We start from the raw sequence: 18,703 nt of genomic DNA on the forward strand, positions 1-18,703 counted from the left end.
GAGCCTTGTCTGCTCTTCCAAAGGTCCTGAGTTCAATTCCCAGCAACCACATGGTGGCTCACAATACTGAGATCTGGTGGCCTCTTCTGGTATGCACGCTCATGATGCAGGCAGAGCATTGTATAAATAATAAATAAATAAGTCTTTAAAAAAAGACTTGGCACAGGGAGAAGGAAGAAAAGAGGAAGAGGATGGGCAGAAGGAGAAAGGGCAGGAGCACGAATGAGGGAGTGTTTGCTGCTTTACACCCTTTCAAGCAGCTTGAGAGAGAGAGGCAGAACAGTCTTTGCTAGCAACCAAACCACCATAAGTGCTATTTTACCCACGTTAGACAATCTTATGTCTAACTGTGGCTTAACATTGAAATCTAATTTTAATTACATAAGCAAACATTTCTATCAATTCTCTTACCACCTCTAGAAAAGAAGACCTATTTAAAAAGAGGGGCTAGAAAAATGACAAGGGCTGGCACCATAGCTCTGTTGTAGAGGGCTTGCCTAATATGCACAGAGGCATGGGTTCAGCACCCAGTAATGAAAAAGGAAAAGAAAAGCAACAATGATAGACATAGGCAAACATATACAACCTACTCTTGGGATGACTGCAATTAATAGATTTTAAATTTCAGAGCGATTTGAAAAAGCTGTCTGCGGGTATGGCCATAGAGAGCAGCCTTGGGTAACAAGGATATAGCTTTCCCCCTAGAGACACAGGAAGGGGAGTCACAGGGGGAAAAAAACTAAAGAGATGTAAGATGAGCTAAGAAGCTATATTGCGCAATTCAGGGCAGTTGACTATATCCAGACATGCAGGGAAGTGAAGGGAAAGAATAGGTCAATTCAGCTGGAAAGATTTCATTAGGGGAGAATGGAGATGGCAAGGAAGATGGAGAGGAGGTGAGGCATTCCAGGTAGGGAGAGCAGATGGGCAAAGACACGGCGTGGTAGTTAGGACAACACGTGAGAACCGCCTGGCGGGAGCTGGCTACCTGGGAGGGAGAGAGGCGTGGGAAAAATGGGTCCCTTTTCAAGTGTTTGTCATGTTGTATTCCTTATCCCACTGACATAAACTGAAGCCCTGGTTAAGACTTCACACTAAAGCTGCGCGATGGCGGCGCACACTTTTAATCCCAGCACTCAGGTGGCAGAGGCAGGCGGATCTCTATGAGTTCGAGGACAGCCTGGTCTACAGGCTGAGTTCTAGGGAACCCCTGTATTGAAAAACCAGGGAAAAACGAGACTTCACTCTAAGACTCCCTTTACAAATTCTTTTTTTAACATATTTTTTATTAATTTATTCATATTACATCTCAATTGTTAACCCATCTCTTGTATCCTCCTATTCCTCCCTCCCTCCCACTTCCCCCCTATTCCCCTCCCCTATGTCTGTGACTGAGGGGGACCTCCTCCCCTGTATATGCTCTTAGGGTATCAAGTCTTTTCTTGGTAACTTGCTATCCTTCCTCTGAGTGCCACCAGGCCGCCCCATCCAGGGGGCGTGGTCAGAAATTCCCATTACAAATTCTTATGTCAGTATGTTAGCTTTGGAGGAAAACAGTATTGCTAAGAACTTGATAATGAAAAATACTCAATACTTCCAGGTGATATGACAATCCTGATTAAGTTTTCTTTCCCCAGAATATTATGTAATAACTTGGAGGGGTTATCTATAATGGGTAGAAGTACCTTATAAAGTACTTCTAAATTTATTCACAGACATTTATTGACCTAGCATATAGTGTGTTTAACCTCTGTTCTCTCACACTTAAGTAGGATCACACTGCCAGGTGAACAGATAATCCTTGCTGTGTTCCAAATGCAACAGGAAGGCAGCTCGCAGGCATCGTAAGGAGACCAGGAAGCACATCTTAGAGACAAGACCTGAAGTTGGGTTCCAGTTCACCGAGTGAGGAGAAACATCCTCTGGGCCAAAACATCAGTGTGTTGTTTGAGAAGCTACAGAAAGGGCAGTGTCTAACCCAGAGTGAGTGTCTAGGGACGCAGGAGGAGGCTAGCCCACGCCAGAACACACAGGGGCAGTGTGTTCCACTTAGGGACCTGGAACTTGTTTCAAGGTTGGTAGGAAGAATTTTAAAGATGGGGTCAGATTTGGATTCCAGAAAAATCTCTCTAATTTAAGCATGGAACAAGGGTGACAAAAGGCAACACCGGAGACAAGCCAGTGAAGAGGTTACTGAAGTTGGGGAGAGCCCCAACTGGGCCAATAGCAGAACTGAGCAACAGACATAGGTATTTAAAAGGTACGATACACACGGCTGATATATGGTTGAGTGATGGGAAAAGGAGAAAACGAAAGAATCCGAGCTGATACCCTGACTTGTAGATTAAAAGTTTGTACACATGGTGTTGTTATTCAAAGACTGAATACAAGTCTCACATTTTTGGTGGTGGTGAGAAAGGCCGAAGGATAAGCAACCGAGTTCACTCAAAGATAAACTGTGTTTGAGGGCATTTAGGCAAAGATGTACTGATGCAGATGGAAACAGGTTCCTGGAGCTTGAGAGACAAGGAGAGATGCCAGAGCTGGAAAGAGACCTTAAGTCCTCGGTATAGAGAGATAAGAACCGCATCAATAAGATCTTCCAGGGCGAGAAAACACAAATGGCCAATTAATATTTGAAAACTGCTCGATATCCTTAGCCATCAGGGAAATGCAAATTAAAACTACTTTGTGATTCCATTTCATCCCAGTCCGAATGGCTGGCTGTCATGAAGGAAACACATAGTAGCAACTATCAGAGAGGAGATGGGGGAAGAGGGACCCTTCCAGGCTGCTGGCAGGAGTGCAAACCAGCCACACTATAGCAGAAATCAGAGTGAAGTTACCCCCACACCCACCCCAAAAATACCCCTCAAAATAGAACTGTAGGAAGCCTTGAGTTTGTGAGGATCTGAGTGGGTGCGTGTTGACATAAACCGGCCACGTCAAGGACCCTGGAGCCTCAGATCCACATGGAAATAGCGAAGCCTCGCTTCCTTCCATGTAAATGTTGATAAAATGTGCAGACAGTGCCCTCCATAGCTTTATCCCCCTGGATATTTAGAGCCCAAAAACTGCTTCTTATAGAGACTGCTCATACCATGATTAGTTAAACCTGTCTCCTCGATCCAACTGTACACCATAAACCCCGCCTCCTTGTTCACCTGTATGTAATAACCCTGCCTCCAGGTCAATTCTATGCAATAAAGACCCCGCGCTTCAGGGGTGCTCTGGCTTCTCCATCCGAGAGCCCAGACCACCCAACCCCAGCTTCTTTGTCTGTGTTGTATTTTCTTTATGGCCTGACACCCCAGCCAGATCTATTGCTGGAGTCATTCTGGATATGACACAAAACTACCCTGTGGTATGGCTCTACTCCTCCTGCGTGTATACCCGAAGGAGCCTAGCCCAGTATACTATAGAGATACTACACGTATGTGTTAACTGCTGCATTAGCCACAATATCTGAAAAATTATAGTCTAAATGCCTATTAAAAGACAAATGGATAAAAAATGTAGCATATACATGCATATTTCATTAATCTATAAAGAAGAATAAAATTGTGACAGTTGCTGGAAAGTGGGTGGGGCTGGAAAGCATTATGTCACATCAAAGAAACCAGACACAGAAAGGCAAATATTATGTGGAATCTAGATTTACATGTATACATACACAGAGAGACACACTCACACAAGCACACACATACACAAAGACACAAACACACGCACACATACACACAGAACATGAAATAGAAAGAGGACTGCAAGAGAAGAGGAGGACTAGGGCCAAGTGAGGGAGAATAGTATGTCAGAAATCAGTGAGGGGGAAAAAGTTAGGGCTGAGCGTGGCCAAGCGTGTCAAATTATGCAGAGAGGCTACGTTAAGATAAGAACTTCAATGTGAACTTCAGTTATAAGACAGCAGTGGGATAAGTGATAGCAGGTTTAGCATTTAAGAATGGCTGGGATCAGACTGCCAAGGGCTAAGGCGAACCACACAGGTAAGAGAAAAATTGAGCTACAGCAACTCTTTATAGAAATGGAGGAAAGAAAAAATTTCCCCTGCCTACAAGATGTGCAAGGATTGAGGGAATGACCAACCAACCAATGACAGGCTCAACCTGAGACCCACCCCATGGGAGAGAGCCAACCCTGACACTATTAATGATACTCTGCTATACTTGCAGATAGGGGCCAACAGAACTGTCCTCTGAGAGGCTGCACCTAGCAGCAGATTGAAACAGATGCTGAGACCCACAGGCAAACGTTATGTGGAGCTCGGGATTCTTGTGGAAGAGTCAGGGGAAGTACAGAAGGACCTCAGAGGAACAAGAATGCCACAAAAAGATCAACAGAGTCAACTAACACAGGTCCGTGGGGGATTATAGAGATGGAAGCACCAACCAAAGAGCATGCATGGTTTGGATCTAGGCCACCAATGGGCAGCTTGGTTTTCATGTGGGTCCTGTAGCAAAGTGGAGCAAGGGCTGTCTCTGACATGGACTCTCTTGCCTGCTTTTGGTTCACTTTCCTTTAGCTGGGCTGCCTTGCCTGGCCTCAGTGGAAGAGGATGCATTTAGTCCTGATGTGACTTGATGAGTTGGGGTGGGTTGGGATGGGGGGATCCCCTTTTCTGAGCAGAGGAGGGGGCAACAAGGAAGAGGATGAGACCAGGAGGAGAGGAGGGAGGGAGCTGTGATTTGGATGTAAAGTGAATAAATAAATACATTTAATAAAAAAAAATAAAGATCCTTTGCATATAAAAAAAGAAAAAAAAAGAAATGGAGGAAAGAGATTAAGGGGGATGTGGGCACTTTTCAGAGTAGACAGAAGTAGGCAGCCTGAAAATGCTGATTGTGATGAAGCCAATTGAAAAGGAGAGGTGGAGGGAAAGAGAGGGGAGGAGAGATGAAGGCTCAGAGGAAGTCAGAGGATTTAGCCTTCTGTACCAAGACCACTCCTCCCTTCTTAGAAAAATGGAAGAATGGATCAGAGGTGAGACACTGAGAGTGAATAGACAACTGCTCTTGTCCCTTCAATGTGACTGAAGTGAACTTTGGAACACAGTAGGAGGCAAATGAATCCGTGAAAAAAAAATGTCCTATATATCTAAAAGTTATGGGTCTATGCCATTCATTTGGAAAGATATGAATCTATTTTATTCTATGTGTCAAAGGCTACAGAAAAGGCCCTACTGTGTGACATCTTGTCAAAATGTATTTTTAAAAGCCATACTGAGTCCACCACAAAGACAGTGAATTCAGCTACATCTTGCAGTGCTAATACCTGACCGGCAACGGGGCAGGGAGCAGCTAAAGGCGCTATGGTGACTGTCAATGTTTTACTCGAAAAGATTTCACAAACAAAACAAACAAACAAACAAAAAAAAACCCTAATGCCTGCTTAGAAAGGGAATTCTGAAAATTGAGATGATACAATTTGAAGAAACCACATTAGTCAGAGCCCTTCTGAACATTCTCAAAACTAGGTTTTCGATATGATCAGTTATCTTCATAAAGAACCACCTAAAACTTGAAAATGAACTGCCAGGGGAAAAGAAACTCATGTATTATGGCCTTGGCCTTCTTGTAAAGGAGACACTCTTCTGTGCTGAGGCTCTGCCTCCCCAACAACCACATAAACAAGGCCTGGAATTCCTTAAAACAAAGCAAAAGAAGGCTTTGCATGTTAGTTAGTTTGGGGAACTCAATGGATATTTTACTAAAAGCCAGGGAGATGCAAAATCTGCAATTATTGACCAACAGGACTCATCTGCTCGAGCAACAAAGGCCAAACAGTCAGAGGTCAACCCCTAAAGTCAGCTCTCACCCTCCACTGAATAGCCTCAACACCTTGACTCTTGGCTCTTTCTGTGGTGGGGGAGCATCTGGACCCCTATCATCAGTGACACTCGAGAAGCTACACTTGGACTCTGGGCCTATATAAGTTGGTGTCTTATAATTGGAACTCTGAAACATCGCTGCTGATTTACTCTGAGAGTATTGTTTAATGGGATGAGGCTTGTGTTTCTAAAATCAACAGCATGCAAGTGGAGGGCCGAAGCATCCGTTAGTGTACATGCCTGGGGGATAGGGGCAACTAGGCATAGAGCTTAGAAGAAAAGCTAGATCTTAAAAAAACTGCCTTCCAAATGACACGGAGGAAAAAAGCTAACTCTGGACAACCCCTACCTGCCTCCTTGCACAGATGTTCTGTCCTTTCCCTGGAGGCAGGGTGGGTTTTTCTTATTTGTTTTTAAAAGCATCTTCTCACCCCAGAAACCATACAACATGAGAGAAAAATCTAAGGCTTTATTTTCCCCTCTCTGGGAACAGAAATCTACAGGGCTGGAGTTTTGCCCCTACTCAGACTTCATGCCCCCACCACACCTTCCTGGTTTAGGCAGGCAGCGAGGCGACAACAGCTGGAGGGATGCTCTATGGTGCTGTTCGTGGTGCTGAAGCTCCTTAGCTGTGGAGGCTGCAACCCACCCACAGGCACTAGGCTGGGGGTTGCGGGGTGAGGCTCCTGCCAGGGTATACGTGAGCTGACAAGCGCGATTGCGTCCTATAGAAATACAGCCAGCTCCGCCTTTAGTCTTCAAGTCTACTTCGCTGACGCTGACGGCTTGCTTTTCTCCTTCCTAGCCCTCACCACATCTCCTTCTCTCTAGTCTCCTTTACAATATCTTACCTTTGCAGATCAGCTCCTGAGGCACGGGCTTCGCTGATGCGGTCAGCTGTGCCATTCTCTTCCCACAGGGAACCACTTCTCTTCAGTCCCTGGCGCATTCCTTGTTTTCTCTGCCACTCCACCCCAAGCACCACCTAACTTGGCAGGATCTTGTTACTGCAACTGCTCCACAGCCCAAGATCTCACTCACAGGAAAACTGCTGATTGGTTTCTCCTTGGCAATGAATTTACAAGAACAAAGGCTAGAGTCTCAAAGGAGCAGGGAAAGGCCCCTTATGGTATATCTCAGAAGGGAGTGTTTGCAACGGGTGGCAGCGTGAGAGGTGAGGAATGAAACATCGATACTAGACAGGAAGTGAAGGAGCCTTAGGTGAGGAGAAGCGGACTGCAGATCAGAGACTCCCAGCAGGTGGAACTGTAGTTATCAGTGTCTGTGTGGCACAGCATAACTCTGCTCCCACACCAATCTGTACCTTTAGCCGGATCCAAGAAACATATCCATTTCTGCTAAAAGCACTGTGTGCACAATTCCACTTACTGTAATGCACAGCAATAGAGGGAACATAAATAGAACGGAGAGGGTTAGTAGTAGGAGTGTGTGTGTGTGTGTGTGTGTGTGTGTGTGTGTGTGTGTGTGTGAGCACGCGCGCATGCATATGCGCTGGTGCTTAGATCAAAACTGTTTAATCAGCAATAACATGATTCAGCAGTTGGGAAGTGTAAACAAGTGGTGAAACTGCTTGCTTTGGTCTAAAGCCTGGAGGGGCCCAAAAGACTGTGCCAAACTCCAAGGAAGGTAGAGCCAGCAAGATGCCTCCCTCCCTTGGACTAGGGGCAGAGACTGGCTCCACCAGCAGATGACTAGTGTGACCTTTGGCTTCTGCAGCACACACACATTTGGGTTGGGGTTAATGGCACTTTGCAGGGAGCTTCAATTGAGTAAACAAAAAATGCCTTGCCCTGTTCTAATGGATCACATTATTCCAAGGCCTAAGCCTTCATCCAGGCCCCTGCAGCTGCTCTGCAGGTCAGGCTACCAATAAAGCAATTAGCCAATGACAAAACTCTTCTTCCCGGAGGGGGACTCCAGGTTTTGCTGCAGTTGCTGCCCTTTGCTTCAGGTTTTTAAACAGGCAATCCACATCAATCCGAGCCTCTTACATCAGACTCCAGGATAAGGACAGTGAAACTGTGTTTGCTAAAAGTGATATTTTAAGGGGCTAGTCCCTTGCTCAACACAGTCTAAAAGAGCCCATTGCTTCCTGTTCAATTAACCTGAACCATAGCTGAACTCTGCCCTTTGAACTCACTCAGTAGATAAATACATTAGCTCACCTAAGGAATCATTAATATTTTTCAATCACATAAGACATACATGAATGTACGAAACAATCCAAGAGATAGCCAATTGAGAATAGTCCATGGGCCATACTGGAAAAAAAAATCACAAATGAATGTTACTTACAGAACAACAACAACAAAAAGTGTCAGAAAAGAAAGGATGGGATTGTGCCAGTAATTCAAGGGATAAAGGGACTTTCATTTTCATATCTGCAAGCAAGAGAAACACTAAGCAGCTCCCGTTTCATCTATAACACTCTACAGGAAAGCCTGTACTTCAGTCTTAAACAGGCATCTGCTGCTTCTATTCACTGCAGCTCTAAGGCCTTTCTTCAGTGTTTTTAGTGTCCATGATCATATATGGAGTCCAAGATACAGTACTTGTAGGGATCAATTTTATTCTTGATTTTATACAAACAAACCACAGTAGTTATTATGTCAGGAGTAGTGCTTTTTAAATGAACCAGTTTGGGGGAACTGGTTTGGCTGAAGTCATCTTACATTAGGAAATGATGTCCTAAGACATTGCTAGTCTGTGTGAAGCAACTCGTTTTCCATTTGTGGGGGGAGGGAAAGAGAGGAGGGGAGATGCTAAATGCATCTAATTTATCTTTATCTCTGCATGTCATCTCAGAATGATCAAAACATCCCCAGCTGTGTCACTATACAGTTCAGTCTGATTTAATTTCACATCTCACAATTCTGTCTCCCGACCCCCTCCTTTTTTTTTTTTTTTTTTTTTTTTTTTTTTTTTTTTTTTTGGTTTGGCTTGGAATGTGGGCTTAGTGCCCAGCTATCCTAGATGAGAACACTTAGAGGAATATCATAAGCATGGAGGGTAAATCTATTGAACGAGGGTCTTTAACTATGTGGTTTCCTTAAAGGGAAAGGTTCGATCAATAGGATCAATATGAAAGGTTTCCCTGGCCCTGCATAAAAGGGTAAGGGCTTCTCTTTTCACTGGTTTAACTTTACTCTCTGACAAATGCAAATCAATGGATCTGTGTTTACAACAGATTCCCTAACAGACTCAGCTTGGGCAGAGCCCAAAGCCTCACCCTAGGAGGTGGGGAGACCAAGCTGCTCCGGGGAGATGCTCTAGGGTAGAAGAGAGAATTGGGTGGGGATTGGCACCGAGCTTACTGCACATCCAGATCCCACTGCCTGTGACCTCTCCAAGGAGGGAGTAAAATGCAAGATGGGTTCCTTTAAGAATGTGAGGCAACAGAAAAGCTCATGTTCTGGGACCTGGAGAGCCAGTCAATATAGCTTCCTATCAATACAGACCTAAGAGGCTGACTGTACAGAGATATCTGCAACTAGAGAGGCTGAGCGTTTGAGCCCCGTGAGTGCTCATTGTGCCCTTTCTTAGGTGGTAACGGGGTCTTCCTGGTAATGACAAAAACAAACCACAAAAATGGTTGGTTGTTTCCCCCTTAATTTTACATTTCCCTTTAAAAATGTGATGCCTTCCAGAAATTACATGCTTTCAAGTCAATACCAGTTACAGAGACATTATTTTTCTTCCTACAGGAGAAAGTATATGTATATTTGATTACAGGAGCCAAAGTCCAATGCTGATTAAATTACGTTGGAGGTGTGCTTCCAACCCAAACAAAGTCTGCTTTCTACTGAAAGAGTAATAGACCCTCAAGTGGTGAGAAAGGCACCACGGAGAAATGCAGAACCTTCTGGGGCCCTGGGACAATTTGTGTGGGACTTTTATTCATGATAGGCGCCCACAGCTTCCTAGAAATCCTACTCCCCAAATGAGACAATCTCTGTCTCTGTGCCTTGTGTCTGTCCTATGTCAGGATAATCAGTTAATTGGGATAACCAGTCAACTCCCCTGCCTCCTACTGCCCTACCCAACACACCCTATGTGATCTTTACTGTCACTATTTTGCCTGACACTGGAAATCAAAACATCTCCCTCACAGGCGTTAAGGTTGGCTGAAGGGAAGGCCTGGACTGGAGAGCAGGTTGCCTCTCACCAGGAAGGAAGTCACTCCTCTGACCACACAGGCTGGAGGACCTCCTCCTGATGCACTCAGCCCTGAAGAGGAGTTACCTCTCTGAAGGAAATGGCATCCCTCAGTTCAAAGGGGAGTGGGAGGGAGGGGGAGAAAAGAGTCCCCCAAAAGGATGAAAGCAAATCCTACTCAGAGGGTGTGCAGAGGGAGTTCAAGCCCAAGTGCCCCCCGTCTCATCCTCTTCCCCAGGGCCATTTATCCAGACAATTATTTCTATTTACGCTCTCCTTGTTTCTCTTCCTTTGGCAAGAACCCAGAAACTGAATCTCCGTGCTTTTCCTTTGAGGTTTTCATTTCTCTGGAGATTTTCCCCAGGATGATACCAGTTTTTGCAGAGACACTTTCTGACAACCCTAGCTACTAGACATCCCTAAGCTCTCTTTCTCCGTTCTCCTGGGCAAATGGGTATTTTTTTTTAAAGTCAGAGAAGTCAAAGGAAGGGTTCTCCGTGCACCCAGAGATGATCATAAAATGAATTCCCGGAAAGAGGGTCCAGGGTCCTGTGCCCTCTGGGACAGTCTTGTCTTAAGAATGTAGCTGTTACTAAGACATTATAGGGACAAAGAGAATGAGGAACAATCAAATTAGCCCTACACATTTCAGCAGGAATCAGATTTTAAAGGGGGCAGAGGTAATCTAAGACCCCCACCCACCCACCCACCCACACTCAATAAAGGCTTTCTCAGCCCTCCTGGAGGGGAAAAGGATGACAGATGCTGGCCAGAGCTTTCGGATAGTGGGACAGTTGCCTTCCACTTAGAAAGGAAACCACCTATGCTCCTTGTGGTATCTGATGAGCACAGGGCTTTTAGGGACTTGGGCACTTTGCTCCTTTGCTCTAAGGGAAGCCATTGGTCGGAAGATGAGAAACAACCACTTTCTCTTCCTCACATCCAAAGCAAAAGACAAGGTTTATATCTTCTTCTTTTCTTTCTCTCCCCCCTCCTCATTTTTTTGGGGGAAATAGGAAAAGGCCCCTTTCCACCAAGTCTAAGACACTCTTAAAAGAAAATATTCATTTTCTCATACACACACACATACACACATGTGCACACACACACACACACACACACACACACCTACATATATAATTACAAACAACTAAAACAGCTGTTGCCCCCTCTCTCTGGAAGATTCACCTCAACGTTCCTTCTCAATGAACAAACAAGAAAGGGGATTGAGAATGTAACTTTTCCCTCTCACCCATAGCTAGGAAGAAAAAGTTCTGGAGTTTTCTATCTGGTGGATTGGGTGTGTGTCTCAGAGCAGTCCCTCCCCCAACACGCATTAAGGCCCGTGGCCTCAGAATCAGGTGGAAACGTGTGGGGTGGGTGTTCTAGTAGCCTTGCCTAAGATCCCAGCACATCAAGACAGAAGACAAGATCCCAGGAGTTGAGCCAAGTAGTCCACCACGGAGCGGGCCACTCTGAGGGATGAAGGCCAGGCTTTTGGTACTGGGACTGAGTTTAACAGCCCAGCCAACGCATCATCAGTGCAAAGTCTGCAACTAGGACTTTTAGTATTGAAGCCTGTAAGGATGGAGCATAAAACGCGACGCTCGCTGACGCTTTATTCACATTGTTCACGTTATTTGAAAACTTAATCGAGAACGAATTTCAAAACTAAGAGGCTTTCCAGGACGGTTTTGATGTGTTCATGCATGTGTATGGTGTGTGTGTGTGTGTGCGCGTGTGTGTGTGTGTATGTGTGTGTGTGTGTGAGAGAGAGAGAGAGAGAGAGAGAGAGAGAGAGAGAGAGAGAGAGAGAGAGAGAGAGAGAGAGAGAGAGAGAATTATTGTATCAAGTCCGATAGTCAAAGGCATGGAAAACTAAGGCGCCTTTTCTTTATTTTTTTAAATCTTTTTCCTTTTTTTGCCGCGGATCACCAATTGTCGCCCCAGGGAGTGCCGAGAGTGTACCCTGTTCGGCAGGGGTGGTGAATGGAGCCCAGAAGCTAAGAAAACCTTGGCGAGAATAGAGCTGGCTCCAGAGGCTGCTCGAGGGAAGAGTTGCGGTCAGACCTGAGAACTGGGCCCCAGCTGGTGAAGTGGCGTGGCCGAAGCGCCAGGGAGCCTGGGCACTGGCGAGCGCTCTTCTGGGAAGGGCAAGCGGGGCCGTTGGACTTACTGGAAACACGCCGGATCAGGTTCCAGATCAATGAAATCTGGGTCCACACGTTTACGCTATTGTTGCTAGCATTAATGCTCTTTTAATCTTCTAAACATTATCAGCATCGATCTCCCTCCATATACACATTTGTTTGAGAAAGTGACATAACCACACGGAGGAAAGCCTGGAATAAAAATAAATGCGCGCTGTAATCCACCGCTGCCGGCGGCCGCCTGGAATACTTCTCAAACTCGGGTTCACTCAGCTCCCTCGTGCCCGGCCTCCTCCGCAAGCTCCTGCCCATCTCAATCAGTGTTAGGAAGGCGTTCTTTGGGGGACTAGGGACACCCGTAGTGAGCTTTTCACTTATTAATCCGATCAGCCAGCAGACTAACAGATCAGTCTATTCTGCGTTGGGTTTGGCCTCCTGGCTCGGATCCCTGAAATTTTAAGCCATTGGGAGTTACAAGATGGGACCCGGGGCTGGAGGAACAAGATGGTGGGAAAGGTTGGGCGGGGCATAGAAGGCACAGTGTGGCCGCGGCCCTCTTTCAACCCTTCGTTTTAGAAAACAAACAACAATAATAACAACAACAACCTGTCTCCCGCATCATATAAGCACTTGTACTGCGCGGCAGGACACGCGCACATATGTGTGCCTGGGCAGGAGCACTGGTCAGACACACTGTCAGATCAACATTCTGTAGCAGGTGTTAAGTGGGTCGGACTACCGACATCAGCTTGGTTTAGGACCTTAGATCTGAACTGAGTGAGCTCCATTCTGACTGTTTGAGGCTGCTTCCTGAAGAAAGATGTACTGGTTTCCCGCTGTTGGCTCTGGAGACAGGCTCTGGGAGGACCAAGCCCGGATCCTAGCTCCCAAAAGGCAGAAGCCTCACCTATGAAGGTAACAGCAGCCACGCTTTTGTTTTCCTGCATTGGAAAACAAACAAACAAACAAACAAACCACCCTCATCTTTTAAAGCCTGGGCTTTCTGCCACTAGGCAAACTCTGCCACTGAGTTCTTGAGGTCCCTTCTAGTTCACTTTTGTACTAGGTGCAGAGGCCCCTCGAGGACCAAAGCCGGAGAAAGTGTGCTCAAAAACGGCGTGAATTTGTCCTCAGGCCAGGATAATAAGAACCGCCCAGCAGGATCCATTCTCGAGCCACCCCCAGCCTATTTGGCCTGTTGCAAGCACTAGCTGTTCTCACTATCCAGTGCACGTAGAATTCCTTTCTCTCGCTTCTACGTTGGGACAATCTGAGCTTCCTTAACCTCGCCCTGGGATCCTCTCTGCTGTAACCTGAGCTTGGCTGTGCCAGCAGCTAAAAGACCCGGGAAGTTGCATGGGCTAGTTGGAAGACCTAGCTTCCGGGTGACTAGGTATACTTGTCCTAAAGGTAGAGCTTGAAGATAGTAACCAAATTAAAGACTCCCTCAGACCCCTGTACATCCAGATGGGACTCGAAATGATAAAAGGGGGGAGGGGGGAGAGAGGGAGGGAGGGAGGGAGGGAGGGGGAGAGAGAGAGAGAGAGAGAGAGAGAGAGAGAGAGAGAGAGAGACAAGTAGGTATACTTGACTTAAAGATAGAGATTGTCAGACCCCTGTACATCCAGACCAGACTCAAAATGCTAAAAGGAGAGAGAGAGAGAGAGAGAGAGAGAGAGAGAGAGAGAGAGACTATGAGACTATGAGACTATATGAAGGAAGGATAATATGAACGGGTAGCCGGATGTGGGCCCCAGGTCGTACAGGTGCTGGGCTGAGACCACTGTCCTGGGGAGTCGCTGGCTTGCCTAACCCCCGGGTCCCAAAGGCCTAGGCTCCCGGATGCTTCCCAGCGGGGTTTCCCATCGATCAATAACAATCAAAAGGCCTCCCTTTTCTCCTCTGTGTGCTTCTGTTCCCTACTCTACTGAGCACACAATGCCTATTTACTCGGCCCAGCTTTTGCCGCAGAGTCTGAAGAGACTGATCTACTGACCCCACACTGAAAAGCCTCCTGTGTAATAATAACCACTCAACACACTTGTAGTTGCTGATAAAACGGTCAGATTAAGAAAGGAAAAAAAAAAAAGGCAAAGGCTCTTGTCTCCCTTTACCTGGGGTGATAAAACAGACTCACATTTAAATGTTTAAGCAAAGCCCGGTCCTCAACGCACTTCCCCCGTCGGCATTCCCCGCCGAAATTCACGCTGCAAGGGCTGTGAAAGGTTTGCCTTCAGGAGTCACCGGGCAAATTTTCAAGAGTTTGGGGCTTAGAGCCCTTACCACACTCTTCCTCATATACTGTAGTAAGAACCCACCGCAAGGCAAGGCTTAACTTTCAAGACCTACACGGGCAGAACTCTAGTGTTTGAACAGCCTTGTTCTTTGCCCGACGGGCGTGAGGGGGCGGCAGCGCTCCGAGACAGGCCAGAGAAGAACAGCTGTCATCCAGCCTTTTACCGAACCCCAAAGAGCAGCTGCCAAGTTCCTTCCGGCCTCCAAGCGCAGGAGCCAGCCGAGCGCTGGAGACCCCTTAGAGCTCCCGCTGTACTGAGGAGTGGAGGATCTAAAACAAAGGCTCACTACAGTGAGTGCAGTCATTAGGCTCACTGCTTTCACAACTTTATCTTTGTTAGGGACCAGGAGCTAATCCGAGGACACTGTAGGAGATGATCAAGAATAAACAAACGGGGGGGGGGGAGAGAGAGAGAGAGAGAGAGAGAGAGAGAGAGAGAGAGAGAGAGAGAGAGAGAGAGAGAGAGAGAGAAGAAGAAGAAGAAGAAGAAGAAGAAGAAGAAGAAGAAGAAGAAGAAGAAGATTAAAGTCGACTTCGAACTCTATTCAAGTGTCGGCAGCCCACTGATTTTTGAGGGGGAGTTCTCCAAAACAAATTCCAGTGTGTGTGTGTGTGTGTGTGTGTGTGTGTGTGTGTGTGTGTGTTTCTTTACCCTTTTGGATTGACAGCCTGAGTAGTGAACAAAATCCACAGTGGGCAAAGGAGCCGCCTGTAGCCGGGAACGCCTTCTCCTCCGGTGCAGTGATTACGCAGAGGGACACATCCCCAAGTCCAGCTAGGCAACGGTGGACTGCATCCCACAAGCCCAGATCGGTGGTGGTAGAAAGTCCCGGGGGACCGGAATGGACACCTGAGCTAGCAGATGCAGAGCTAGTGAGCGGTGAGCGCCGGATTCAGAAACACGAGAGCCCCGATACGGGTTTTATGCAAATTAAGGCAGACACTAATTGTTCTAGAGCACCAAGAAGTACTGAGAAATCACGCAGACAGGCTTGCAGCTGGGCATTGTATGTCCTCACCAGTGGGAGGCCTGGACACCTTGCCCTTCTGGGTCCGCGGTTCAGGCCTCGGGGCAGGGCAGTCAAGGCACTCTGGGAGCCGGATCTGCTTGCACAAAAGCTCGCAACTGTGTCAATCGCAGCGTCAGGCTGCCTCTTTCGCTTTTGCACCCACCGCCCACACCAGCGGTTTCAGTGTTCCTAGAACAATAGAGGGCTGTACCTCGCCTCTTGGCCGCTAGAGGAGGCACAGAGAGCCCAGCCCGCTTCAGAACAAAGTAACCCGCGCGTTGACCGGTCCCCTGCCGCGGGCTGCCAGCCCTCCCCGCCACTCCGCTACTCGCACAATCAGCGCCCGCTTAATGCAAAGGCGGGGCTTACAACCTGCAGCGGCCAAGAAGCATTAACTAACTCGCATCTTAATTTCTCAGCACCTCTTTCCGAGAACTCCTTAACCTTTCTTAGAGACCTGGCAATTCTCAGCAAACCCTGAGCTGGCAGCCCAGCAAGGGCTACGGGCGAATGAGGCAGCTCTTCCCACTCCCCAAAGCGATGAGTGTGGCAGCCCCAAACCTTCGTCTTTGCACCCGCTTTTCTGTAGGCGATTATTCAGGAACTGGCCAGACTCCGCTCTTTTGGTGGTTCATAGAGTCCTTGGGCTATCTATCACGAAAGCCTCGGATAGGTTCTGGCACCGGTGTTATGTCCTGGCTGCGCCAGGGCGTACCTCCTGCCAATGACCAAAGAAGTTTGCCCGCTTTGGTAGGAAGGAAGTGAGTGAAGAACTTTTCCTTTTCTAAGGAGCAGAGCCCACTGACGGTCAAAGCATCTACATAAGGAGACTAGGCATCCTGGAAAACGGAAATACGTTGTCCTACGAGTTCAAGTACACAGGTTTTTGGCTGAGTGCAGTTCTCGGTTTTCTTGAGTCCAGAAAACAGGGCTTCTAGGGGACACTAAGAGCCCGGATCCTGCCTTCTACTATAGGAGAAGGAGAGGAAAAGGTTGGCACATTGATAATAGGGCAAGAGAAGTGGTTGGGGCCAATGAAAACCAGTCAAGGAGTGAGAAAGCAAAAGACGGAAAAAGCGGGGACGGAGGCGGGGGAGAGAAAGTGAAAATGGAAGAAAAAGAAAGGAGAAGTATGTAGGGAGAAAAGGAGCAAAGCAAAGACCAGAGCTCGGCACAGATCAGTCCCACGTGCACGCTGGAGCAGTTTCCCCAACAGGCTGCCCCCAGTCTTACCTGCCAGGCGTAAGGCAGACATGCGCTGGAACTCGGGCTCCTGCAGCCACTTCCACATCCTGCGGAAGGTCTCCCTGCCAGATTTGAGTTTACTCCAGGGTTTGGGATTCCGGAGCAGGTCGGAGAGAGTCCCCTGAGACCGGCATAGAACCCTCTGTGCGAAGATCGCCTGTGGGATGCTGTAGCGCTTCAGCTCGGCGGTGATACGCTGAGCTACCTCTTTGGTGTTGATCTCTTCCAGCTGTCCCGACGTGGCCACCTGCGAACTCGAGGAGGACGAAGGGGGCCTCTCGCGGCTAGGAGCCAGCACTGGCCCATGGGACTGAGTGTGGCCCGGGTGGTGCAAGCCATTGAGGTGAGACATCATGGCCGCAGGCGGGGTACCCAGGCCTCGGGACAGGTGTTGCTCACCGCGGGTCAGCATGGCAGTGTGGTGCGCGTCGAAATTGGGGGTGAGCATTTTGTCGTGGCCAGGCGGACCATAGTTGGGCAGGCTCTGCTGAGCGTTGTGAAGGCCACCCAGCCCGTTGCCCAGCGGCGTAGCAGCCAGCGGAGACAGGCTCTGGCTCATACTAGGCATCTCCTTGTAAGGGCTATAAAGGTTGTTCATGGACGGAAGCCCGCGTTCGTCGCGCATGAGAGTGAAGCTGCCACTGACGTTGCCCGACAGACGCTGATGGTGATGGTGGTGGTGATGATGGTGGTGAGGGTGGTGATGAGGGTGCGGGTGGTGGAACTTGTCTGAGACCGTGGAGATGGGTGGCAGCGGCTGGAGCGGCGTCAGTGTAGTGTAGGTGTTGCTCATTCCCATGCCTGGCGGGGACGAGTCGCAGGACATACTCATGGCGTGGTGCAGCGGGATGGAGAGCTCTGGCCGGTAGTCGCTGCCGTCCAGGATCGAGGCCATACTGGTGACCATTGCCGAGCGCGACGCCGCCGCTGCCGCCGCCGCTGCGGTGCCCAGCTCCTGATGCGCTGTTGGCGGCGGCGGGCCGCGCAGAGAGCCAGCAGCGCCGCGGCCCGCGTGGTGGGGGCTGGGGCTGGCCAGTAGCTCCTGCTCATGGCCCGGGCCCCCGCCCCCGCCCCCGCCGCCCCCGCCGCCGCCCCCGCCGCTGCCGCCGCCGACCGGCCCGTGCAAAGTGCCCAGACTTTCCATTGTCAGCTCCGGGTTCATGGCGCAGCCTTCTAGGTCTTTGGTGAGGCATCGATAGGCGGTGTAGGCAGCCTTCATTCAGTCCATCGGGGCCCGGGGGCGGTGGGAGCGGCGGGGGCTGCCGGCGGGCTGGCTAGGCACGCGTGGCGTGGTTCAGCCACGGGCTCGGGGGCGGGCGTGGGAGTGCGGGAGTGTGTGCTGGGGTAGCGTGCGTGCGGGTGTGTGCCCCGGGCTGCGGACGGGCGCGCCCGGGGTGGGGGTGGGGTGGGGGCGGACAGGGCGTGCGTGCGGGAGAGGGGAGGGGATGGGGAAGGAGGGAGGGATCACCGGGCCCCGCCGGTTGTGCGGGCGCGTTGCCTCGCCATGTCCGAGCCCACTCTGGCGCCGACGTCTTCTGTTTGGGTGAGCGGGAGCTGTCCAGAAGGGCTCTGCCGCTTGCGGGAGCAGCCAACCTATCCTCCCGGGCCCGGGGCGGGACCGTGCCGGATGGACAGCAGGAGAAACCAATCGGCGTCAGTAGCTGCCTCGAAAGGCAGATCTTCTTGGAGCAGCTGCCAATGGATGTGGAAGGGGCGGGGCCGAGCGTTTCAGGTTTGGCTGACAGTCGGCTCGTTTCTCTCTCCCGCCCCCCCCCCCCCATTTTTTTGCTTCTGGATCCAAGCGTCAAGGAGAAGGGAGGAGAGAGGGTTACTGAGGAGAGAGAAAGAAGCAAGACTAAGGGGGATTATACGAGAGATGCCTCTTTCTGCCTCTCCCGGGCAGCTACGATTTGGGCTGATTGCTTCGGTTTCTTTAGTCTCACCTCAAAGCTTTTCTTCACTCTTATAAGCTTGTGGTATGGTA

General features: G+C 49.0%; 1 protein-coding gene across 1 annotated transcript in view; it reads right to left on the minus strand.

The window, feature by feature from the left end:
- The window catches only part of ONECUT2 (one cut homeobox 2), a 57,156-nt gene extending 39,104 nt beyond the window's left edge, over positions 1 to 18,052 (minus strand). The window contains exon 1 of the mRNA XM_084778015.1: positions 16,708 to 18,052. Coding sequence (XP_084634141.1) covers positions 16,708 to 17,938 — 1,231 coding nt within the window. The 5' untranslated portion in view covers positions 17,939 to 18,052. The remainder of the gene's footprint in view (positions 1 to 16,707) is intronic.
- Positions 18,053 to 18,703: the final 651 nt, after the last annotated feature.

Source organism: Acomys minous (genome assembly GCF_964271855.1).
Source record: "Acomys minous genome assembly, chromosome: 4".
NCBI classification, from domain to species: Eukaryota; Metazoa; Chordata; class Mammalia; order Rodentia; family Muridae; genus Acomys; species Acomys minous.